The sequence below is a fragment of the Pectinophora gossypiella genome, chromosome 12 (genome assembly GCF_024362695.1).
Source record: "Pectinophora gossypiella chromosome 12, ilPecGoss1.1, whole genome shotgun sequence".
NCBI classification, from domain to species: domain Eukaryota; kingdom Metazoa; phylum Arthropoda; class Insecta; order Lepidoptera; family Gelechiidae; genus Pectinophora; species Pectinophora gossypiella.
Window position 1 is genome coordinate 1,886,335 of NC_065415.1, and position 26,311 is coordinate 1,912,645.

Genomic DNA, 26,311 nt, shown 5'->3' on the forward strand with positions numbered 1-26,311 from the left:
AGATAATAATGTTGCCATTTGAAGAAAATCGGAAGTATTACGATTTCTCTTAGATTTATTATAAAATAACATTGCCAGCTGGAATATCCTTTATGAAATAGGATCTATTCAAACATGAGGGTAAAGAATAGTATTTTATGCAACAGTTGTATAAGAAGGGTCAAAAAATGCGAGTGGCGTGAGTTGCGATGTGAGCCTTGGCGAACATCGCAATAAGAGACGCCACGAGCATTTTTTGACCTAGTTATACAACGTTGCATACAATACTTTTTCTACGACGACGTAATTTTAAATGAAACAAAAATTATACAAAAATGAAGAAGCTTTGTGATCCAGTTTCCATGCCATGAAATTATTATAGGCCTTATTGTACAGGCTGCTAGATTTTGTTGGTAGCAAATTTTCTGTAATTTCTTGAGCTAACGTTGAAATTTCTTCTGGTGTAGAATTCAATAGTTCTTCATCCATTTTTCCTTTTTATTTTATACTTTTTAGTGTTTTGAAACGAAACACAAAAATTTTCCAATTTATTTTCCAACGCGCGGGAAAATGGCGGCAAATGTATACTTTTTTTTATAGTATATCTATGGCACCAAACAAAGTAAAGGTGCCAGTTTCCAGGTCAAAAAAAAAAAACAACAACAATGCTTTTTTGGCGACATTATAGTACAGTTACACTTTGTAAACAATGCTTTTATAGGCCATAGAGCGTACACTTTTTCAAAGAGTTTAATTATGTATGTACTTATATTAGACTTTTTGGTTATTTAAATGCCAGATTAAAGTAGAGGAGTAGAAAAATAAAATTATGCAAGTTGAGCACATTGCTTGTCGGTTATTTTTAACTATGGTAGATTTTTGAAACGCATTGGTAGATTTTGCACAATTATAGCTGCCACACTATTCCTTACGTCAAACAAACGTCATTTCATTTTTCATTTCCTTTTTGAAGTGGGCCGTCCAGTTCATATTTTTGTGATTGTTTGTTAAATAAAGCGTTATGATGGCTGAGGACACGACAGCCGACGCGACGAGACGTTTGAACGTGAAGAAACAGACGTTGGATGACGCTTATGCGGCGCCGGCGAACTTCCTCGAAATCGACGTGGTAAACCCTGTCACTACCATGGGTGTCGGAAAAAAACGCTACACCGATTACGAAGTCCGGATGAGGGTGAGCACCAATAAATGTCCCTTGAATCGCGCATTATGAGATCATAATTAGATTAAAGTGTTTACTGCCGCGGCGATCGCGTTTTTGTGGGCGTATCGACGCGGTCAAGGTGATAATCTTATTGGATTCAATAGCGGTAATTATTCTAGAATTTCGTGTTGTTGCCCGCAGACCAACCTGCCCGTGTTCAAAGTCAAAGAGTCCAGCGTGAGACGACGGTACAGTGATTTCGAATGGCTGAGAAACGAACTAGAAAGAGATAGTAAGGTAAGAGTGCATTTACATAGTTTAAAATGACGTATTTTACGTTATCAATGTTAACAAAAACATTCACAGTGGTGATTCACGAGCAACCGTAACCGTCTTCGATTTTGTGTTTTAAGTTTAAATGTTTAAACAACTTTGTAATGTTTAGCTTTCTGTCCCCTAAATGTGATGTTAAAAATAGATGTTTACACTAAATTACAAAGTGCAAAAAATACAACATATGTCATTGTCTCTTTTTTTATCTTGTTTTTGTGGTAAACACACGAAAAGAATAGACTATTGTGATTTGGCTTTGAATATGGTTGATTATTGCGTATGATATGTCTAGTCACATATTATTTACTCATTACATCAGTGCAAATTGTATGATATTACTCATTATAGTGTGCATGAATGAATTTGTGTTTAATTATTGTATTTATCATCAATTATTCATAGTAACAGAAGTAAACAAGCTTCATATTTTGCCGAGTTAACCTGATTAAAAGAGAACGATGATTTGCACGAGGAATATGCTCCATTCCTACTCCAGTCCATTGAGGGCGTACCTGTGCCTAGCAGCGGGATGTATATAGGCTATTTATGTCATTATGTTACAGCATTCATATACATACATACAAGGAAATCATTTTTATTTATTTATCTAATTTTTTTTTTTAATGAGACAAACCTCTGCAGTTTAACAGCATCATTCAAACCAAGTACTTTGACTAAGGATTAAATGAAAAAAAATTAATTTAAAAAGTAAGAAATAAATGAATTTGGCAATAACATGTCACTATAAGATTTTTCTTATTGTTCTGGGTGTAAGGTCATTGAATGACCTCACCAATTTGTGGAATATGTAACATGTACCATACACATCTAATCTAGCCAATAAGACCCCATTACTGGCCAAATGCCTACCCTCCTTCCCTTCCCCTTGCCATTTTTACCATAGTTATGTATGTAATCTAAGTAGGTACCCAATTTTATTATTTATACTTCACGTGAAGTTGATAAACTGTACTTATTTTCCAGATTGTGGTTCCTCCCTTGCCTGGCAAAGCTTTAAAGAGACAGCTTCCATTCCGCGGTGACGATGGCATTTTTGAAGAGGACTTCATTGAAGACAGAAGGAAAGGTTAGTCAAAAATGCAATAATAATAAATAAATAAAAAGATAGGATTTTCCTTCCTTATGCCATACTTTTTTCACCTTTTCCATAAAATACAAATTATAGTCAATAAAATTACTAGATTCTGGTTGGTTTAATAGAAGCGGCTAGGTGCGGGTACTTAGTTCATCTCGCGATGGATGTACCTCTGACGACCCGAATTAGGATATAGTTGTCAGCTTATGCATCTTTAAGATTGCTAGTGCTACTATAGATTCTATCTATAAGACTATGTTATCAAATTAAACTGAAATATTTTTCCATTATTGGTATTATACATACATACATACATAAACTCACGCCTATTTCCCACCGGGGTAAGCAGAGACTATAGAATTCCATTTGCTTCGATCCTGACACACTTCTCTTGCTTCCTCCACATTCATCAATCGCTTCATACACGCACGCCGGTTCAGAGTAGATCGTATTGAACCGTAACCGTAATCGTTGGTCGTATCGTATTGGTATTATAATGGAGATAAAAACAAAATAATCTGATTATCTTATTTAGCCTATTCGATCCCACTGCTGGGCAAAGTCCTCCCCATGATTTTTCCACTTCTCTCGACTTCGCACGATCTCCGGCCAATCCCTCCGATAAACATAACAAAAGAATAATTTAATACTATTTATTTCCTCGTGTTTCTGTGTAGTTATAGACGTTTTGATAATGAGCTAGAATAAAAAAAAATATACCCAAATGCAAAAGTAAAACTAACTAGTTGGTATAAGGAAAATGTTAAGAATATTATTACTGATATGATAAGGTTTCTAAAAGTGCAGTCGTTTTAAAATGTCTGTTTTTATGTGCTGGCAGACATGTATATTTTATGCATGCAAATATTGTATAGTATAGACCATTTTGTGCTTCTTGTAGCTACGGGTGTGTTGAGCACTGGAACCCAATATCATTAATGTCACTGCAAAATTATCCTAGAATCATCATCAACCAAAGAGACTATAATATCACTGTTTTCATTCGTCAATGTAGTGATTTATATTCTCCTTGATGGACATCGTGACATTCAAAAACTTATTTTTAAATAAACGCTCCTGCCAGCCAGCTCTAGCGGCACGGCAACTGCATCGCGCGCGGCGCGTAATAAGTACCTATATCGAGGGCTTTGACCAATAGCCTTACGACGTCTAACCACGTAGATAGCATTCGTTGTGTCTATTGGTCGAAACCCTCTATGTAAATCGCGCCGCGAGCGGCCTAGTTGCCGTCCAGAGCCTGCAGGATGATGCACCTAGAAGAGGTCACATCATCACAGTAACAGTAACTACGCATGGCTCCTTTTTGGTGCAAAAAGTTTAAAGTATGTTTATATATTTGTATGCAGTACCAATAAACGATACGAATGCTATCTACGTAGATGGACGTCAAACGGCTATTGGTCGAAGGCCTCGATATATTTCGCGCCGCGCGCGGCGCGGTTACCGTGCAGAGCCTTCAGGTTCGTTAAGCTTATCCACCATTTGTTGCAGGTCTAGAAGTGTTCATCAATAAGATCGCGGGCCACCCGCTGGCGCAGAACGAGCGGTGCCTTCACATGTTCCTGCAGGAACCCAACATCGACAAGAACTACGTGCCCGGGAAAATAAGGAACACATAATAAATAACCAACACGTTCGCCCGGCTTCGAGACAATCCTGGTAACCAGTAAGTTGGCCTAGGTAAAGCCTGTTTGCTTGAGAAAATTAAAAAGAACTTCCGCCCCCGCGGCACAGGAACCACGTCGCGCGCGGCGCGTTTTACATCGAGGGCTTCCACCAACCGTACAATGTTTATCTGTTGAAATAGTATTCATTGCCTCTATTGGTCGAAACCCTCGATAAAATTCGCGACGCGCGACACGGTTGCTGTGCCGCGGGGGCTCGTCTCGTTAAGACTTAACACTTTCAATCCGTTTCTATTACTCGGAGCCGTCATTTGCTAAAGCGAGCGCACGCTATCGCCTCGTCGATTCGCTCTCTCTCGCTCTAGCAAATGACGGTTCTAAGTAACAGAAAAGGATAGAAGTAAAAGAAATGTGCAGACAGATGTGGTTTGACCGTTACTATACCCTATTTGACGTAGCATGATTAGAGTGACATATCTTTCGTCTCTTTCTCACTATCTTTCTTTACTGTATTACACTAATAGTGCGAAAGGGACATAATCTCAAGTCTATTTCGCACTAGGCAATGTACTATATCTCCGTCATTCTAATCGAGTTAAGTTAAATAGGGTATATAGGCGATGTTTTGAATCATATTGCAAGTGTCATACTATCATGAATAAAGTGTTAATGACCTAGGAATGTCCCAATGGAATGAATGACCTAGGAATGTCCCAATATCCATATAAGGTCGCATTTATCTGGCTCAAAGTTAGATCGGAAACATTTTTATGAAACATGTAATATAAAATTAATTTTTTTATCTTGTTAAAAATTTATCCCCTTGGGGAAAGAGCACCAACTTAAATTTAATTTAGTTTGATAGTTCTAAAACTAGCTCTATCTCTGTCTTGCACTCTGTAAGTGAAGGACGGCACTATTTTTAGAGCTGTCAGACTTAAATAAAATTAAGTTTGCCAAAAACGGCAACATTCGGACTTTTAACTAAAATTACTTAAAAAAAATATATATCTGTATTTTTCATTAAAACTACATTTAGCAATATTTCAATGTAATTTTGAGCTAGGAAATGAATTAGAAAAATCTAGAAATCTGCCTGGGAAACAACAGATTTGGGAAAAGTAACTAGTATCATTTTCGAGTCGAAACATGGACGAAGCCAGTGTAATAATGATAATGTTCAGTTGTGATCGTTTTATATTGAGAATCACAAAATACAATAAAAAAAATGATTAAGTAGATAGGTGTTGTCCATATTTCTTTTTGTAAAAAAATGTGCACACATTTTTGTTTTCTAAAGGAACTCGATTAGTAATTTAAATATTTTAATACAGTTTTAAATAAAAATATTAAATGTTACTCAACACCGAACGAAATGAAGTAGTGTTAGGTATTGTCTCGAAGCCCTACCGAATTTTATTGCAGTTGTGAAACGAAACAGACATTGCCTTGTATTTTATTTAAGAAATCACAATTTGCAATATTATTCCATGGAGAAATCAGCAATAGAAATATTTAACATCGGCACTGCATTCCACAGATAATATTTTTGAATCAAAGTTATTTTTCATTTTAAGAAAATGAAACAGTTAAAGGTATGATTTGGTGCGTAATAAACTAATTCTGTATATTCTAATTATTATAAATTAGAACAAAATTTATAACAATAAGGTAAAATTCTTGTTAATAAAAGCAATATTACTGGAATTGTTGTATTGTGTAGCAATCGTGTTTGATCGTATTTTAGTTTTCATGTTTCATCGGCACCAGTGGTAAAAAATATTTAGTCAAAATTAGTTACGACATTATAATATTTTAGCTTGTTATAGTTGCATATCTGTCAATCTCATCGTTTTAATGTATTTAATTTTAAAATATATTGTGTATTTATTCGGAGCTAGGTTTGCGTTGGCGCGACAATATTCGTTGAATCTTGTCGCGCCGAAGTCGGAGGTAATCTGAGTATAGATATAATTAGTTATAGAAGATGTTCTGTTCATGTTGAAACCCGGGGTGTAATTGGCAATATGGAAACAAAGCTGTCCATAGATAGACAAATATTGTATATTGCGCTAGGTTGCGCATAAAGCAGCGACTACGGCGTATTGCATGTGCAAACAGTTTGTGCAAAAATTTGCTCAAAAACACGATACACTGTGCAGCCTCTCGACAGCGACAGTTAAGTTCGGTATCGTTTGTGCAAATCGTTTGAGAAGTATATCGTTTAGCAGTAAACGAAAGCTTACTTGTGCAAATTATTTGTGCAATGAAGTTTTTACGCGGAGTTGCGAGCTTAAGAGGTAGCGGTGACCAACCTGTAACGATCACGTTTATTTTATAAAATGAATGCCTTTGGTGTACAAAATTGGTGGTAAACATAGAATACTTCACTTAGCATTAAATTTTCAATCACTAGGTGATACATGACTGTTTAATTATACACGAAAGTATAATTTACATGGATATTTGTTAAACAGTTAACATGAATACATTGTATTATGTCGATCATAATAGGATAATGAAATAAATTTGCTATCATGTCACTATTGTTTTAATTATGTCGTAGCAATATTACTATTGCAGTTAATTACATTAAATTCATAATATTATACAGCCGGAAAGAGCCGCGGGCCCAAAACTATTAGATTATAACTGTGCTCACCCTAATAAAGAATTTGGGTATGAACACATTCCTGCTGGGGTGGGCACAGCCACAAATCGTCGAAAGAACCTGCAGCCACGCATGAATATTGTACTTACTACTTACCTATTTCTTTTTACCATTTATTTTTTCTAGCTCATTGTGTCAATTTGGGTCACTGTGTCAAAAATCTCCCCCCTGTTTCTCCATCCGTCTGTCGCCAATCCCAAGATGGACAGCAAAAATAAAAATACAAGAATTAAAACTAAATAATAAAGCATTTATTAAAACTAAACAATACGTAACTACATGAAACATAGACATAACAGATGAAATTAAAAACGCCTTCTTTCCCTCATTCTTCCTTATTTCCCTGTGAACGAAAATAAGCATGAAAGCAGGCTCTTACTCTGGTCACACTCCGGACACGTCTTAGATAAAACCTCGTTTTACACAGACACTACACATTGGCATTATCGTACACGTACATCTGTGTGAGTGACATCTGACTCCCTACTCGCTGCAGTTGATTATTGACGCTAAAAATCAGACAAAGCAAAACACAGTAGCAAAATAATCGTACAACTTTAGACTTTAGTTCAAAAACACGTTAATGTTATCGATTTATGTCGCTATTTGGCTGTACTCAGCTATTTATGCCGTTTCGTAAATAAGTTGACATACTTACCCTTAAGTGACGAAAGGCGCGCGCCGATTCATACATTTATACCGCAATAAGGGCCATAGTGGTATTAATGGTATCATTTGAAGTTTCAGTACGGAATTCCATAGTCTCTGCTTACCCTAGTGGGTAATATGCGTGCGTTTACATATGTATGATTTTAAAAGTTGTACCGCCCCCTGCTGTACGAATTTCGTAGCGTCAGTTTTAGGCTACAAGCACACCTCGGACACTTCATACAAACAACCTCTTTTTACACTGACACTACACATTGACATTATCGTACACGCATCTGTGTGTGTGACGTCTGATACCTTATGATTCAAGTTCAAACTATGTTCGAGGGGGTGAGGTAAACCTAGCTCATATACAGGTGGGGAGCGCAGAGTTGCCGTTCTATACGTAGTGTTATTCCTTATTCTATGCCACAAGAATGCTTCTATGCTTACTCTCTTCATTCAACCGGGGATGGAGTCGGATCGAGTCTTGGTGCTAAACTTGCTGTTGCTCAGGGTGGCGACTGACTCTTCCTGACGCCACAACTTCTGGCCTCGGATCTCTATCTCCTCGTGCCACGCCTCCTGGGTTTTCCTGGGGAACGGATTATGTTAAATTAGTATTATTGTTACGGAAGTGTTTCGGGATTGGAAGGAAACTCAATGGGTCAAGGAGAAACGAATTTATTATTCACTATACACGCGGTACAGCTTCCGCACAGGGTACAGCTTCGCGGTATAACTCCGTCACCGTCACTTCACATTATTTCGCCACACTCGAACACAGCACTAAACACTAGCACTGCACTAACACTGCACTTGACACTGCTTAAAACACTGGACTTCACTTTTCCGCTTCTTCTTCTTGCTCCGATCACTTTAGAAACTAAACTGGCTCTCCGTCGTGGTTGTCTTGAACGGGGCTGTTGTCCAAACTTCTTCTTATCGTGTGAGTTGTGAGGTAGAATACCAGCCTCATACCGCTGGTGTCAAGGTTATGATTAAGCCGCCAAAGGCCCCTGACATGGCTCATGTAACGATTACTCACATCAGTAAATAGTAATCGGGACCAACGGCTTGAAGTGCCTTCTGAAGCATGGATCTTACTTTCCGACAATCAGGTGATCAGCCTGTAATGTCCTAACCAAACTAGGGACCACAAAGTGATTTTTGTCCAAACTTAATGATAATCAAACCATCAGTTTCAAGATCAATATTACAGCACTACATCATGCTGTTCAGGGATTGTTATTCCTACAGTACAGTATTTATATACAAGTATACGTTACTGATACTGGATCTGCCAAGAGGCAACCAATCTCTCCTTGTAGATTTTGGTGGAATAATTTCCTTCTGTTTCTGCCGGTCACACTCCGCCAAGAAATGCATAAGGTCCTCGACAGTCCCACAGCGTGTACAATTGGGCCTCAGGTGATCAGCCTGTAATGTCCTAACCAAACTAGGGACCACAAAGTGATTTGTCCTCACTGGGATTCGAACGGTGGTCGTTACGCTATGGTAAAACTGAATTGGTATACAAAGGACCGTTGTGATCAAACGGAAGAAGCTTGTTTAAAGCGTTCGATATAATTCGCGTCGCAGTTGCCATGCCGCGAGGGCTGGTATGCATTGGATACTGAACTGAAGATGGCTAAATTCTCTACATCCCTACTAAGTACAGTCATGAGCAATATAATATACCCACTTTAGGACTCTGTCGCACTAACATATTTGACATTTAGTGAGACTTACAGTTCAATTTGTCAAAAAAGTTAATGTGACATGGTACCAAAATGTATACATATTAATGCTTGTGACGGTACCTATAAGTATTACTTGACTCGGGTGTAAAAGACCGGTAAGTGACAAAATGCACGCAGATTTACACCTTTAGCCCACAGCAGTAAAGGCCAGGTCGCTATGATGGTATGATTTTGAAGTCGCACCCCTACGATTACGTCACGATAGGTACGATTTTCGTTACGTCATTTTTTTGTTTTTGAACCACAGTAATGTTTTTTTTTTATTTTTGAGCCACAATAATGTTTGTGAGCCACAATATGTATTTCCGTCCGTCGATAAAGCCGCCAGAGGCCCTGTTTGACGCTGGTATTATGTTATGTACCGGCAGTTTTCTGTAAGCGGGTTTGTGTTGGGGAAGATGGTTTGAAGCAGCATGAGGCAGGGCAGCACCACCACGGACAGGAACTGTATCTGCTCGGCCGGCTGGTTGATGCTGCGCTTGCGGTCCATCATACTCAGCGGCTTGTACCCCATGGCGCGCTCCATGTCACCCTAGATGGGAATAATTTCATCACTAAGGGACTTCCCAGGCTACGTTTCTCAAAAACAATATACAGTGAAACTTGGTTAAGTGGGACCTGGATAAGTGAGAAACCTCCATAACTGGAACTCATGCCTCAGCCCAACACTTTGGCACTGAATTACCTCTGTTAGTGGGACGAGGTAAGCGTGTGCGTTACCCCAGCAAAAAAGTATCTCCTAGAGTTATATGAGTAGAACGTATAGTTGGTGCCTTATCTGCTGTAAATGTGCCCCCACATAAAAAATGTGTGCCCCCTGTCGTTTCGAAAAAAAATCGAAAAAACGATTCTTGCTGGGGTAACGTTTTTCTAGCAGGAAAATTCTAAACGAATGATCGGAGAGAGAAAAACTGTGCATGGCCAGATAGCTTATATGTGTGCCAAAATGTGCCCCCAAAAATAAAATCTGTGCCCCTTCAGATTTTCGAGATATTGCATTTCCTGCTGGAGTAACGTTTTGATGAATAGTATATCTCTAAAACCATTGCATGTGCCCCTGTAGAATAAACATACGCGAGTAGCTCTTAATGTGTGCCCCTTTGTGCCCCAATTAGATTTTAGAAAATATTTATAGTTTTCAAGTTATCGCGGTTTTATGAAAACCCGAAAAAACATCGCAGCGCCTAAATGAGACAAGGCATAACTTCGCTGAAAACTGTATTCGGTCTTTCTTGACGCTAATAATAACCATACAAAGTTTCAAAAATGTTCATGCATGCGTTTTTGAATAATCTTGCTAAAAGTAAAAACGATGGTGTCATAACTTTGACGGCAAAATACAAGGAACTGGCACAATCCCAGATGTGTAGGTGTAAACCAAAATCTTGTGCCTTTAGTCAAAAATATATGGTGAAAATATTGAGCTTCAAATGTTACGCATTAAGTAAATATAAACAAAAAACCAAAATATGTAAACAACGGCTGGTTATCCGACCAAATCTGAATGACTACTAAAAAATCCGACCAAATAAGTGAAACGACATTGCAGGTCCCTTGATGTCTCACTTAACCAGGTTTCACTGTAGATGGCGCTGTACATACTTTAATTCGTTACCTTCTAATTTCATGGATAACAGATGAGATCTTTTATCTTTTTTTTTGGGTATAAATGCTGACCCTTTTTATTACACCCAAGCACGATTGGGTCGTGTACCAGGTTCAAGATAAATTATGCAATTCTGATTAGTTTTAGACAACAATAATTTTCTTTTTTCTATTTAATTTATTTATATAAGTATTATTTAATTAAGAAAAACGTAAAAATAAGTCCTGACATTTTATCACGTTTTTCTATGACGTCACAACGTGCTTTTTCACACAAATTCCATAGCAACTTTGTGTTCTGACGTTTATAACAAAAAGGTAACTGATTTGACTAGTTAGAAACTATCCTATTATATCTTCCACCCATTATTATTCTGATCAAAATATAGAAAAGCAATAGGTATAGCCACGTAATTCCATACATAATGTGATCCAAGTATCAAGCAACAATTATTTTTATATACGCTTCTGCCATTACATTGTTTTTTACAATAGGTAATTAATTATGCATATACCCGAGTAATGAGAAAAGAAGAAAAAAACAAAAGCCTCCCTTGGTCATAAGTACCTAAGGTTAAACATAAAAAATACTTTTCGAGATATCGAAAGCAAAAAACATTACGTGCTGATTTTTATATTCACAAAACTAACAAAGACATTTTAAATAACAATGAAACGTAATAAAATTGACATGTACTTATAAAAAAAAACTAAATACGACCAAGAAGGCCGTCTCGTTAACACTCTCCTAATAGTGAAGTGAGGGTAGTTAAGACTTTCGTCGACTCATAGTAACAATTAATAAGTCAAACACTTGCCACGCCAGTCATATCACTGACCACGAACTGCAGCGCATCAATGATACAGCTGTAACGCGAACGCGAAGAAACGTCGGGGAAGTAATTAAGATTAGATAGTTTGGTAGTGTCACAGGAAAACAAATATTCTGTGACACTATCGAATCAAAGTAGTGCCAAAGGAGAATGCTAATTTTCCCGTCACACTACTGTAGTGTCACGGGAAAGAAACATCTCCCATGACTCGACTGGTAGTGCCAAGCAGTAGTGCCTAGGGAAACAAACGTAATAATTAAAGGTAAGCATCTATGTTTTTTTTTTTTAATTTAGAACAATTAGTTCTTTTAGCCGGTATCCCAGTTCTGGAGCCCTGGTAGCCCAGTTGGTAGAACGCTTGACTCTCACACGATTTCGAATTTGTTTTCGAATTCATGTTTGGATTATAAATGATTAATTGATTGATTGATTAGCAATAAGGCCGCCTATTGTACTAATTCTATTTCTCTTTTGTTTTGTATTTTGTTTTTTCCTGTTTGTGCAATAAAGTATTTGTTATGTTATGTTGTTATCACGTGCTCAGCGGCGAAGGAAAACATCGTGAGGAAACCCACCAAAATTACATCTGATTGGTCCCCACAAGGTCGTCGACGTCGAGGTAGACCACGACGACGGTGGAGGGACGAGCTGGACGCCTTCCGGCACACCTGGCGGAACGATGCCCGGGACAGGGAGGGTTGGAAAACGAAGGGGAGAACTTTGTCCAGCAGTGAGACACCAGTTAGCCTACCTATATTGTTTCTCTTTATTTTGATTAGAATAATACATACATAAATAGCCTATATACGTCCCACTGCTGGGCACAGGCCTCCCTTCAATCAACCGGAGGGGGTATGGAGCATACTCCACCACGCTGCTCCACAGCAGCGCAAAATGATCAGAATAATAATGGGTGGAAAAAGGTTATCATTTATACTCAAAAACAAAGATAAAAGATGCATATGTCTATTATCTATGAAAATAGAAGGTTACAGCGCCATCTATATTATTTTTGAGGACCGTAACCTGGAAAGTCCCTCATTTGACATTTGTGTGTATAAGTGCGCGCAATATGTCAACAAATATCGAATAGCAAAATTGCTTTTAAAGATGAATTGCTTAAAACGGCCCTTTTATAAGTAGGTAAGTACTTTACGGTTTTATTTATCTTTGTAGATACTTAGGTAATTTAAGTAAACGATTAAAATGGTCGCTTCTATGCTGTTCTGGGAGCAAATAAAAAACATAGAACACGATCAGCTGCTTGTCTTCCCGGGCATGTCGTAAAAACCGACAAAGGGATTGCGTCCACTAACATGATGGACTAATGTTATGGGCGATAGGCTGATCCCTTATCACCATGAGGTTCATCATATCCATCTTAGGACTTCGTATCAACAGTAGCTGCAAGTTGTCTTTGATTACTTGTGGCTCTGCCCACCCCATTTGGGATTACGGGCGTGAGTTTATGTAGTATGTATGTATTAAAATGGTGTTTTTCTATTTGCAAGTACCTACTCAAGTATCCAACTAATCACTTACTTGGTTATAGAACTCATCGTAAACAGACTCAGCAATGGCTTTGGACACTCCAAATGGTTTGCAACACCCGGACAAGTCACTGGTCGTCATCAAGATACCCTGAAATGGTGAGTCTTGTTTATTTATTTATGGGATTGGCTAATTCGCATTTTTTTGATTTGCCGCAGATGGCATTACCTACTTGGCCGGACAAATTGAGAGCGCTGAAGGCTCTCACCGGGTACAACGTTTAAGACAACAGGCCTGAGGGTGCCCAGTTGGGTGCAAACCTCGGCTCAGGGCGTCGTCTGAGAGGAAAAATATTTAAAAGAATTAATCGACCCTAGTGGGTCGATAGCGTTAAGCGCTGATTGAGGAAAATGGTCGACCACGCCGGCGGGGTGGAGTCGAACACAATCCAATCAAAGATGTGTTTGTTGGTTTTTTGAGCGCAGTTTCATCTTAAGCGGTTATTTTACCACCCAGACCGATGCGTCAAGGTCACATCGAGATTGGTAAAATCGACGCTATTAGACTAGCTCTACGGTTACTCTTCACCAGCTCGCTCGAGATCGTGGTTACCATGGTTACGGCCCACCAATTAGACTACACGATCCTGATCGCCGCTCCCTTGACCTTGACTCATCGGGCAGGATCGGTTGGGTAAGTGTAATAACCGCTTTACCTTGAGCATCCGTCGATGCGAGTTGTCGGTCCAGTCGAAGGTGTGCTCGGCGATGAGTGGCGCGAGCTGCGCGCGGATCTGGAAGTAGACGGCGAGGTCCGTGCACAGGATGTCGTACTTGATCTCCTCCATGATGCGAGCCTGGTCGTTCGTCGACAGCTTCGCGAGGATCTTCTTGTCCTGCTCAAGAAATGAATCAGAGCTTCATAAAATTCATAGAAAGCGTTCGCTACGAGTGTCTGCACGCCATCCGCGCCGCGCGCGTCTCTATTTAGATCTAAGTATATCGAGAATTTCGCCTAATAGATACATCGAATGCTATCTACTTGCGGGGATAATCGTCGTACGGTTATTGCTCCAAAGCGCTCGATATGATTCGTGCAGCGCGGTTGCCACGTCGCGAGAGTTGGAGTAGGTAAGTACCTACTCCAACTTCAAGAAGTTGCTCACTCAGGTGGTTTTCTCAGACATTTAAGATAAATTATGTTTAAAATAAGTATACTCCGTGTCACGAAAGACATTCCGCGGCCGCGGCGTCGCGTTGCTGTCGCAGATTCTGCATTAAGTATTATGTCATTCATTATTTCCCACGGATGTAAGCAGATACTATGGAATTCCGCTTGCTTTGATCCTGACACACTTATCTTGCTTTCTTCACAATCATGTTTAAGTAAGTACTTATTAATATGACTTGGCAATGAGTTCGTGGCTCGAATTATTATTTAAACCTATTAGTTTAGCCTTTGGTAACCCAGTTGGTAGAGCGCTTGCCTCTCACTTTGAGTACGCAGATTCGAATCCAGCACAGGTCTAAAAGACCGAACTGAATTAATGGTTGGATCATAAATGATTATCACGTGAAGGAAACATCGTGAGGAAACTCACATTACCGACAAATGCATTTTCGGGGGCATGTGACCTAACCTGTAATGGACTCTCCCTTCGCGGATTGGTTAGACAGGCAGTCGCTTCTGTAAAAAACCGGACTTGTCAAACCTTCAGGTTAGGTAAGCGGACCCCGTGAAAAACGGGATAATGCTGGGGAGGATAATGATGAGTGTATTCTTTAGTCATCGTTTTTTAATCACTGTTATATTTTATTACCGTGGCGTGTTGCAAAGGTTTTTTGAAGAAATATGTATACTAGAGTTGTATCCAACTCTCCTCATACCTCAATGATCTTCTTAGCAAGGAAGTAATGGTGGTACTCGAGCATGGAGGTCTTGTACATGGAAGCGAGAGGATGCTTGATGAGCGTGAGGAAGTTGTTGTTCATCCCGGGGTGGTCCAGGTCGTGGCACAGCCCCGCCAGCATCAGGGCCGCCGTCTGGGGCAAACATAATTCAAAAAAATAAATATCTTTATTCAGTTTTTTTGCGTGACTTATTCTTATGTAGTATCTTATATACTTATCTCAACTTATCTTACTCTTATGTACTTAACTGGGCACCCTCAGGCCTGTTGTTTTAAATGTTGTACCGGTTGAGACCCTTCAGTGCTCCCAATTTGTCCGGCCAAGCAGTTAATGCCATTTGCGGCAAATCTACAAAAAGTCACGTCATTTAGTTTAAGTTTTGTTACTAACGTGAGTCTATGTTACTTGAATAACATGTTTATCTTCTCTTCTATCGTGTGGGTTGTGAGATGGATTACGAACCCCATCAACCCTGGTGTCAGGGTTACTATTGAGCCGCCAAAGGCCCCTGACATGGCTCATGTAACGACACTTACATCAGTAAGTAGTAACCGGGACCAACAGCGTAACGTGGCTTCCGAAGCACAGATCATCTTACTTTCGGACAATCGGTTGATGAGCCTATAATGTTCTAACCTTTTTTTTAACGTGACGTTGTAGATTTTCCGCTGATGGCATTAATTACTTAACCGGACAAAATTTCTAACCAAACTAGGGATCACAAAGTGATTGACATATTTATTGTTATTCATCATCGTCATCACCAGCCCATTAACGTCCCCACTGCTAGGGCACGGGCATTCCCTCCATCCCATGGATGGATAGGGAGATCGGGCCTTAAACCACCACGCGGGCCCAGTGCGGATTGGTGTTTATTAACGACTGCTAATGCAGCCGGGACCAACGGCTTAACGTGCCTTCCGATGCACGGAGGAGCTCGAGATGAACTTTTTTTTGTGGTCACCCATCCTATGACCGGCCTTTGCGAAAGTTGCTAACTTCAACAATCACAGACCGAGCGCGTTTACCGCTGCGCCACCGAGCTCCTCATTTATTGTTATCACTGTTTACCAACTTACCTCATCAAAATCAAGGATACCAGTATTATTGACGAGGATCATGAACATGGTGTGGGTGAAGCAGAAGGCGTGTTCAGCGTTGTGGTACGGGTTGGCGCGGTAGCTGCGCAGGATTGTCAGCGCGAACTCTGCCAACATCACGCGATCGAAGTTCCTGTCCGCGAACGTCTCCGTGTACATGTAGACCACCAGCCCCGGCATATCTTCCTTGTTACCCTCGCTGATGTGGTAGTCGTATCTGGGAATATGTCGAATGCTTATATTCGTAATTCATTACAGACTGCGATACAGCGTTGGACTAAAAGAAAGCTCGGTGAGGTATGGGTCATCATCACTCACGCAGCTTTACTCGGAAAATCAGAATAAAGTAAAGACGTAACAAGTAACAATGCACTGAAAAGGTTCTAAATCTCCCTTTGTCATACGAGGAAAGTATAATGCACAAAGAAAAACATAAAGACACAGTAAACTAGAAAGAGTCTTTGTGAAAAGGATTGAAGGGTTAGCTCGACCATTATAGACGGCGATACGGCTCACCACCGTTGGTCTACTACGGCCTCCGTGGTCCAGTGGTTGAGCGTTGGGCTCACGATCCGGAGGTCCCGGGTCCGAATCCCGTTGGGGACATAACACAAAAATCACTTTGTAATCCCTAGTTTGGTTAGGACATTACAGGCTGATCACCTGATTGTCCAAAAAGTAAGATGATCCGTGCTTCGGAAGGCACGTTAAGCCGTTGGTCCCGGTTACTACTTACTGATGTAAGTGAGTAAAAAACACGCAACATAAGGCCGGGTTTCCACTGTTGCGGAGATGGGCGGAGTAGAGCGGAGATGTGCGGATTTGACCAATCACAGCGTTCCCGCCCCCGTCGAACCCCGGTACCGGATATGCACCAATGAGTTCATAATCTTAGTTATGAACTCATTGGTGCATATCCTATACTTAGGTGTAGTTTTCATTAACACAGTTGACTCGAGCATTAAGACGGCGATACGGCTCACCACCAATCACGTTGGTCTAACAAAGCTCGGTGACTTAGTTCGTAATGGACTTATGATGGATGTACTTCTGACTACCCAAGTGGGATAGTCGTGAGCTTAAGATTATGGAACCAAACTAACGTTCTAAAGTTGGGAGGAGCCAGCACGACTCCGCTGGACTCCATGAGCTCATCCGTGTCGTGTTTGCACGGCTTCATGTGGAAGGTCATCAGGTCTCCGTACACGTAGTTCAGGTTTTGCTGGAAGATCACCATCACAGGTCACGTCACTAATTACGACCCTCATTAGGCTACGCTGTGTGTTAGTTACCGAGAGCCTTCAGCGCTCCCCATTTGTCCGGCCAAGTAGTTAGTGCCATCTGCGGCAAATCTACAATAAGTCACGTCAAAAAAAAGAGCTGTGTGTTAGAATCATCATCATACTCCTGTCCTCAGCCCACTCTATGTGGGGTCGGCACAACATGTATTCCTCTTCCATTCATTTCTGTCAGCCGTCATTTCAGTACTCACATATTCCACACACATAATCCTTCTTCACACATACACACACTATTTCCCTGTGGCTTTAGAAAGTTATTATGGATATTAGCACATTCCATCCTAAGTTTATCTGCTCCGTGATATGCATCTCACTGAACAAAGGCCCACCAATTGTCTGTTTTAATTAAACTGGGTTTCAACTTTTTTTTGACGTGACTTATTGTACATTTGCCGCAGATGGCATTAACTACTTGGCCGGATAAATGGGGACTACTGAGAGCTCTCACTCGGTACAACGTTTAAGACAACAGGCCTGAGGGTGCCCAGTTGGCCGCGAACCTCGGCTCAGAGCGTCGTTTGAGAGGAAGAATATTTGAAAGAATTAATCGATCCTAGTCGGTCTAAATGGGGGAAATCGTCGACTACGCCGGCGGGGTCGGTATCGGCGTTCTGAAGTGTTTGGTAGCGCGAGTTGATTGGCCGCCTCTATGGAGTAATCGGGTCGTCGGGATCGTATATTACGTCCTTCGCTTCTTCACACAGTCCACCCACACTTCTTGGGTTTACTTACTTTCTTGGGTCGTCCCCTACTCCTACGTAACGCAACGCGTCCACGCTAGTGTTAGAATGTGGATTGTTTAATGATGGTACAGTACCTATAGATGGGCTCAATCAAGCCGTTAGGGGCCGTCCATTAATCATGCGAGGCTCGAGAGGGGGGGAGGGGTCCATGAAAAAATCACGAAATATCATAAGGGGGTGGGGGGGTGTAGTAATATATCACGAGTATTTATTTTTCCGGCAAACGCGCGATACTGAAAGCGGCGTTTCGTGCAATTATTTTGGTAGGTACTTACTAAAAAATACACGTGATATAGGATGGGGGGGGGGGGGGGTGTAGGCTTGATCCTCACCATGTATTACCAAGGGGGAGGGGGGGTTAAAATGCCAAAAACAACATCACATGATTAATGGACGGCCCCTTAAGGTGGCTCAGCAAATCAAAGAATCAGAATTAGATTCCTCAGTCAATTCAGAAAACGAGGCACGATATATCGCCTAGATCGTTTTCTAGGGGCTGGACTAGGGCATTTCTGGGTGATCCATAATGGAGCTGTCGCTTTTTTGACGTGACTTATGAGATATGCATCAACTACTTGGTCGGACAAAATGCTGTCACAGAGCAGCAGAGACGTTTGTAAAGATTTAATAAATTGCATTTTAAATAATTACGTGGTAAGTCTTCTTGAGTTGCATGTTGTAGAAGTGCACGATGAGGGAACAGTAGCTGATGAACACGTTGAATATGTCTTCATCTTCATCGTCGAAGGGCTTCGCGTTGCTCTTGTTGGTCACTGACACCACCCCTGGGGGACATCAAAAAACCTTCCTCGGACCATAACGTCCATTCACACGTTTCGGAAATAATGGTAAATGATACAATACAAAAAAATATACAAAAAAAACTCTTTATTCACTTAAAATAAACAATTATAATCAGTTAGACCAGTCAGTTACTGGCTGATCGATTGGTACTACTTAATAGGTATGTGAACCCAAATAAATCATGTCATTCTGTCAAAATACAAACAAAATTATTTCGACTTCTCATCGTGTTGGTTATGAGGTGGAATACCAGGCTCATCAATCCTGGCGTCAGGGTTATGATTGAGCCGCCAAAGACCCCTGACATGGCTCATGTCACGATTACTCACTTAAGTACATCAGTAAATTGTAACCGGGAAAAAGGCTTAACGTGCCTTCCGAAGTACGGATCATCTTACTTTCGGACAATCAGGTGATCAGCCTGTAATATTCTAACCAAACTAGAGATCAGAAAGTGATTTGTCCCCACAGGGATTCGAACCCGGGGCCTCCGTATCACGAGTCCAACGCTCAACCAGTGGACCACAGAGGCGGACGATCGATTTCGACGAAATTTATTGAATCGATCGATAGTTTTATCACGTTGCACATAAAAAAACAGAAAATACCTACTTACTTAACATTGTAGCTGTAGCAAGGATCCTGCTTAGTCAAACAGGCCCCCCTCCCCCCTCGCTTCACCCGGCGCAAAGGTCCCAATGACACTCACCGTTAGCCCTGCTGGTGAAGGGAGAAGAGTGGCTGCATTTCTCACCGATCTTGTTCACTCACCAATAACTCCCTGTTTATCGATGATTGGCGACACCAGAACGGATCGGACGACGGTGCCGGTGGTGGGGTCGATCTCCTTGGCGAACCTGTGGTCTCTGTACGCGTCTGTCACGTTCAGGGACTCCCCGGTACGTGCCACGTACCCTGCTGGACTCTGTTCCTGGGTGAGGCTGGTGATAATATTGACCTTATATTTCATCATTATTAACAGGAACGGGTACACCTCCCAAAACCTTTTGTTTGGCCGTCCGAGAGACCTCCGCCAGGTCCTGATTTGCCTTGGCTTACCTGGAAGTCTCTAAATAGACTTCGGACTCAGGTGGGCCGAAGTAAGGACAATTTGTTCAGGTGGGGTTTCTCGGATGGCTCGGACATAAAGTGCAAGTGCGGCACTGTTCCCCAAACGATGGAACACCTTACATCGTGTCCTGTGTGCCCGAACACCTGTACGCAGGAGGATCTGATGAGCGCTGCAGATAGCGCCATACTTGTTGCCAAGTTTTGGGCCGATACTATTTACGTAGTTTGCCATCGACACGATAAGAAGAGAAGAACATTAAGAGCCACGCTTTTGACGACATATCATTCTCCATTCATGTCTTTGATAGACAGGCCTATTTTTGTTTTTCTTGTAATACATACACATCTTTCATCCATTACTTATAATTCTGATCAAAATAAAGTGAAGCAATATAGGTAGCAACATAAATTTATCCTTACTTCATCATCATCAATTTAAGAGCCACGCTCTTGTCGGTGCAGCATTTTCCATGCTACTTTATTAGGGAAAAATAGGGCAGTGGTTTCCCTCTTGCCTTCCGCCCCAAACATTTACATTTTTTTCGCGCCTTTTGTTTGCTATCCTTACTTAATTGATCCAAATATCAAGCAAAAATTATTTTTATATATGCCTCGGCTGATTTTATTGTTGACAAAAAGACATCAATAAATGTCCACTCACTTAACCTTAACCTTCTTCCTTGGCATGTTGGTCTTCTCCGTTGTCCAGCCGTCGTCCCACATCTCTGCCATCATCTGGTCGTTGTGGACATCACGGTCTAGGATGTAGAAGCTACTGCGCATCGCTCCCACGAAGGATTTCACTACCGCCTGGAGTATTGAGAAACAGTAAAAAAAAGCCAAATCAAATGTAATCTAATCAAATCATCATCATCATCAGCCCATTAACGTCCCTACTGCTGGGGCACGGGCCTTCCCTATGGATGGATAGGGAGATCGGGCCTTAAACCATCACGCGGGCCCAGTGCGGATTGATGGTTATTAACGACTGCTAATGCAGTCGGGACCAACGGCTTAACGTGCCTTCCGAAGCACAGAGGAGCTCGAGATGAAAACTTTTTTTTTGTGGTCAACCATCCTATGACCGGCCTTTGCGAAAGTTGCTTTACTTCAACAATCGCAGACCGAGCGCGTTAACCGCTGCGCCACCGAGCTCTTCCATTCAAATCTAATCAAATATACTTACTTAAAAAAGTAAAAAAAAATGTAAAAAAGGGAAAAAAGCCAAAAAAAAAGCAAAAAGAAAGTCAAATGTAAAAAGTTTTTTTAAAGTCAACTACGAGTCCAACTTGAGTATTGCGAGGTAAGTAAATATAAGTATTAAATTATTAGATGTGATACTTCCACGCGTTCCCGAGAAAAAAGGTCTTGACAGACATGTTAACGGACAAAGTGATCCTATAAGGATTCCGTTTTTGTTTTGAGGTCATCACTAATACTAATACTAATTTAAGAGCGAAGCCCTTGTCGGTGTAGCATCCTCGATGCTACTTTTATGGAAAAATAGAGCAGTGGTTTCCCTCTTGCCTTCTGCCCCGCAGTACTTACTCTGTCTGTCTGTGTTTTGGGGTAGTGAACCTTAAAAATTAAACCTCTAATTAAATCTCCAGTTACACTAGCAGAACAGTACGGTTAAGTACATAAGCCATGTCATGGGCCTATGGCGGCTCAATAATAACCCTAACACCAGGTTTGAATTTGGTTATCCACCTCACGCCCCACACGATAACAGACAGCAGCAGTTCATTTACTTTTTGATTGATGAAATGCTGGATTTTAGAACTGCAAATGGTATTTTTGCAACATACGAGCATGTCAGTGAGCATGGTGTCGATAGAGGCCAGGTCACAGAAGTAGCTCTGCAGTAGTGCGCGTAGTTCTGAGTTGAGGTGGGCTGTCTTCTGCAGTGTGATTCGCGCCTGCGCCTGGTGCGCCGCTGCGCCCGCCCAGCAAGCCACGCTCACCACAGTGTACACCACGTTCTGGAGAGAAAAAGGTACGGCTTTAGAATGACTACTTCTTCTTATCGTGTGAGTTGTGAGGTGGAATATCAACCTCAGCAACTCTGGTGTCAGGGTTATCACTGAGCCGCCAAAGGCCCATGACATGGCTCATGTAACGACTACATACTTACATCAGTAAGTAGTAACTGGGACCAACGGCTCAACGTGCCTTCCGAATCACGGAATGAATGACTACTTGAAGGATTTTTGTTTTTATAGCACTCACAAAGAGAAAATTGAATCGAAAATATCGGACTCAGACAAGTTGAACCCGCAGTCAAGCTGGGACGAGCCGTATCGCCGTCTATAATAGTCGAGCCAACTGTTAATAGCTCATTTGTGCAAGTCCGGTAGATTTCGAGCGCGTTTGAGAAGCAAGCCGGCGACCCAAACTTTGTAAGTTCTTGTCAAGCCGGGACGAGCGTGTTAACCGTTACCCCACTGGGTCCTCCTCCTGTCCATGCGCTTTTCGATCTATATATCGTCACTCGGCTGGGCCCGTACAATACCAGCGTCGTGGCTCACGCCGCGGCTTATGCTGAATGAGGTCCATTTATCCCGACCACACCTTTTGTTTCATTGATTAGGAGAAAGTTTTACATTTTAGCAACAGCCTCCTTGGTTTAGTGGTTAGAGCGTTAGGCTCACGATCTGGAGGGCCGGGTTCGATTCTCGATAGGAACATTGTCGAAATCACTTAGTGAGATTGCCCTTTGATTGGTAAGGACTTCACAGGCTTGTCACCTGATTGTCTGAAAAAATAAAATGATTCCGTGCTTCAGAGGGCACGTTAAGCCGTTGGTCCCGGCTATTAGCCGTTAAAACACCTACATCAATCCGCAGTGGAGCAGCGTGGTGGAGTATGCTCCATACCCCCTCTGGTTGATTGAGGAGCACAGGCTCCTCAGAATTGGACACAGGTCCAACAGTGGGACTATAGGCTGTTTATGTTTTGTTTATGGTGTTTTCGTATTGGAACTGGAGCGTCCTCTAAGAATAAATAATATTTTCTTTCACCGACGCCAGCGCCATTTATCTAGATTATAGGGTACTAATATTATTAATATTTATTTAACTAACATTATCATAAGGCTCGGCATACGTCCGGTACAGTTCCAGCACAGCATAGCACTCCCCATCAGGCTTCACCACGGGCATACACAGCGCCACCTTAGCGTCGATCCACTTCAGGCCCTCGCCGAAGCGTCTGTCCCTCTCCACGTCGTCCAGGAGGAGGAACTCCTTGGTTGCAGCCACATGCGCCGCTGCTATTTTACCTTCCGCTAGAAGTTCATTATTATTGGGTGAGCTCGACTCTAAACGCGACGAGTTGAAGGCCCGACCACCTGCGGCCATAACTTACAACTATGTCGGAGGTGTGCAGTGAATGTGGCCGTACTGTTACGACAGGGGTCGAGATTCATCATCATCATCAATTTAAGAGCCACGCTCTTGTCGGTGCTGCATTTCCATGCTACTTTTTAGGGAAACATAGGGCAGTGGTTTCCCTCTTGCCTTCCGCCCAAGGTCGAGATTAGGTATTTAAAAAACAACTTTTTTAAAATCACTGAAAAGTTTTAATTGAAATTAACTTCTTGTTTGGTAGTTACAAAAATTTGGTACCTATGTCCGCCGCGAGGTTCAAAATGAGACTGATTAGAAATTGAATATTTAGAATGAGCGGTCACGAGCATTAATATGTATACACTTTGGTACCATGTCACAATAACTTTTTTGACAAATTGAACTGTAAGTCTCACTAAATGTCAAATATGTTATTTATTTATTTGTACACAATGAAACAGACACAAGAAACATACAAAGAAAACAGATAGTACAGGCAAGCTTATCTCTAAACAAAGAGATTTCTTCCAGCTGACCTACGTGACAAGAGAGACTTTCAACGTATAATATTATATAGATAGACATACATACGCGTACAAATTATTTAGAAATTACTTATACTAATATAAGACACAATATTAACCTAAACCTACAAACCACATTTAAATAAATTATAATACAATATATATTTCATAAATATATAAACATATTATATACTTTCTATATTGGTTTATAAAAATACACACTATATACAATATATATATATATATATATACCTAAATAAATAAGTAAATGCATACAAATACGACTAATGCAACTCAAGCAAGACTCAAATAATAATCCTTCAAGTTCCTTTTAAAACTACCCACCGTGTCACATTCCCGAGTGACCCTGGGTAGCGCGTTCCACAGTTTGACGGCCTGCACGGTAAAAGAGTCACCGTACATTTGCGTAGAATAGGGGGGAGTTTTCAGGTGCAAGTTGTAAAGGGGACGGTGAGTGCGACAGAGTCCTAAAGTGAGTACATTATATTGCTCATGACTTAACGTTAAATTCAGAGAAGATGGAGCGGAAGATACGCAAACGAATGTGTAGTAAAAACAAACATACTTATGCCTATAGCGATCTACCAGTGGGCACAGACCTCCCCACAATCAACCGGGAGGGCGTATGGAGCATACTTCACCGCGCTGCTCTAGTGCTCTAGTGCTTAGTCTAGGAGATTTTTATAGCGAGGAGCAACGGCGAATCCAAGAGGAAGGGGTAAGTAATCATTTTGGCAGTTATGTATTTATTATTATTAGCCTGTGTGATTCCACTTCTGGGCAAAGGCCTCCCCCCATGTCTTTCCAAGTATCCCGGTTCTGTGCCAGTCCTTTCGATAACCGTCAAGATCATCGCGCCATCGATTCCGGGGTCTACCACGTCTACGGTGTCCGTCCTGTGGTACCCAGTGCGTGGTGATCTTTGCCCATAGTTCCGGATGCATGCTCCACACGTGTCCAGCCCAGTCCCACTTTAGCCTGGCGGTCTTCTTGCCAACGTCAGCTATACCGGTTTGTGAGCGCAGCACAGTGTTTTTAACTCGATCAATTCGTTTTACACCTGGTATGTAGTTATGTATTTGTCATACTATAATGTTGTAGTTCTAAGTCCCAACCTGTTGATTCTATATTCATATGGTAGCTAGTAATAAAGAACTAATATAAGATACCTATAGGTAAATTAACTTCATGCCGTTCCGGATTATTTGTGTTTTGAGGCATCAAAACTATTTCATTCATCAGCTTATCCACGATGTAAACGAAAGCGCCTGTTGAAATATAATAGCAAATATATTAGATCATCATCATCAATTTAAGAGCCACGCTCTTGTCGGTGTAGCATTTTCCATTCCAGTCTAAATACTCTCCATGAAAAAAAAAAAAATAAAATAAATAAAACAATAAAATGAAATATATTAGATACAAATTCTATAAAATATCAGGCGCGTATAGAGAATTTACGCATAACCATAATAGGTTTGCTTTCAAAACGTTGTTTATTGTTTTAACGGTCTTCTAAAACGTCATAGGTAACCTCGTAACATTGACGACTTAAATCAATAGCTAGAAGTGACACCTAAGTGTGAACGCCAAGTGAACGCGAGCTCTCCAAAGCACAGAATTCGGATTAGAACTCAAATTATGTGCTTGTTTGATAAAAACAAGCTTGATTTTTTTGTAAAGAAAACAAGTATAGTCGTATACTTGTTTAATTAAATTTATAGTTGTATAATTATAATTATTATTCTCACCAGAACTATGCGTGACAGTCTTCAAAACCATGGCAGTTTCGAAGAGAAGCGAGTCCAAATCCACTGTTTCTTCTAGGAACATTGTGAATCTATTTATGTCTAAGTAAGTCCCCACCTCTTCCTCGTGTTTGACACCCTTCCTTTCAATTTGGGCGTACGGAGCTATGACCCTTTTGGTTACTTTGTCCAGCTTTTCAGAGGGTACCAGGAAATGGGACTGCACCCTCGCCATGCTCGGCTGTACGTCTTTCTTCTCGATATCAACCACATCACCCTGGTTTATCGTGTCCTGTCTACTCTTCACCGACTTCACTTGTCTCGGTTCAAACATGATTACGAATTATAGCTAAATTTTATTCTATAAAATTTTTATTATATTTATTTATATCAATATAATTTTCTTTTTGTCAGAATGACAACTGACGTTTTTCTTTGTTTTAATTATCATAAGGTGATATCAATAATAAAAGAGGTTTTAAAATATTATTGATAGTATTTTATTTTTCTAT

General features: G+C 40.9%; 2 protein-coding genes across 3 annotated transcripts; one reads left to right on the forward strand and one right to left on the reverse strand.

The window, feature by feature from the left end:
- The first annotated feature begins 914 nt into the window (after positions 1-914).
- Positions 915-6,762, forward strand: LOC126371544 (sorting nexin-12). Its single transcript, XM_050016870.1, has 4 exons — positions 915-1,174; positions 1,346-1,441; positions 2,462-2,564; positions 4,086-6,762. Exons 1-4 carry the CDS (start codon positions 1,001-1,003, stop codon positions 4,211-4,213), a joined length of 501 nt encoding a protein of 166 aa, XP_049872827.1. The 5' UTR covers positions 915-1,000; the 3' UTR covers positions 4,214-6,762.
- A 419-nt stretch (positions 6,763-7,181) lies between these two features.
- On the reverse strand, positions 7,182-26,133 carry LOC126371457 (cAMP and cAMP-inhibited cGMP 3',5'-cyclic phosphodiesterase 10A-like). Of its 2 annotated transcripts, XM_050016761.1 has the most exons (14): positions 25,803-26,133; positions 23,243-23,445; positions 21,968-22,141; positions 20,821-20,969; positions 19,860-20,029; positions 18,936-19,069; positions 17,344-17,462; positions 16,220-16,457; positions 15,117-15,272; positions 13,946-14,125; positions 13,282-13,380; positions 9,664-9,833; positions 7,992-8,133; positions 7,209-7,233 (listed from the first exon to the last, which is right to left on the reverse strand). In XM_050016761.1, the coding sequence occupies exons 1-13, from the start codon at positions 26,131-26,133 to the stop codon at positions 8,001-8,003; spliced, it is 2,256 nt and encodes a 751-aa protein (XP_049872718.1). In that variant the 3' UTR covers positions 7,209-7,233; positions 7,992-8,000. The 2 variants fall into 2 exon arrangements, with proteins under 2 accessions (XP_049872717.1, XP_049872718.1); XM_050016760.1 differs by having other exon boundaries at positions 7,182-8,133.
- Between the last annotated feature and the right edge of the window lie 178 nt (positions 26,134-26,311).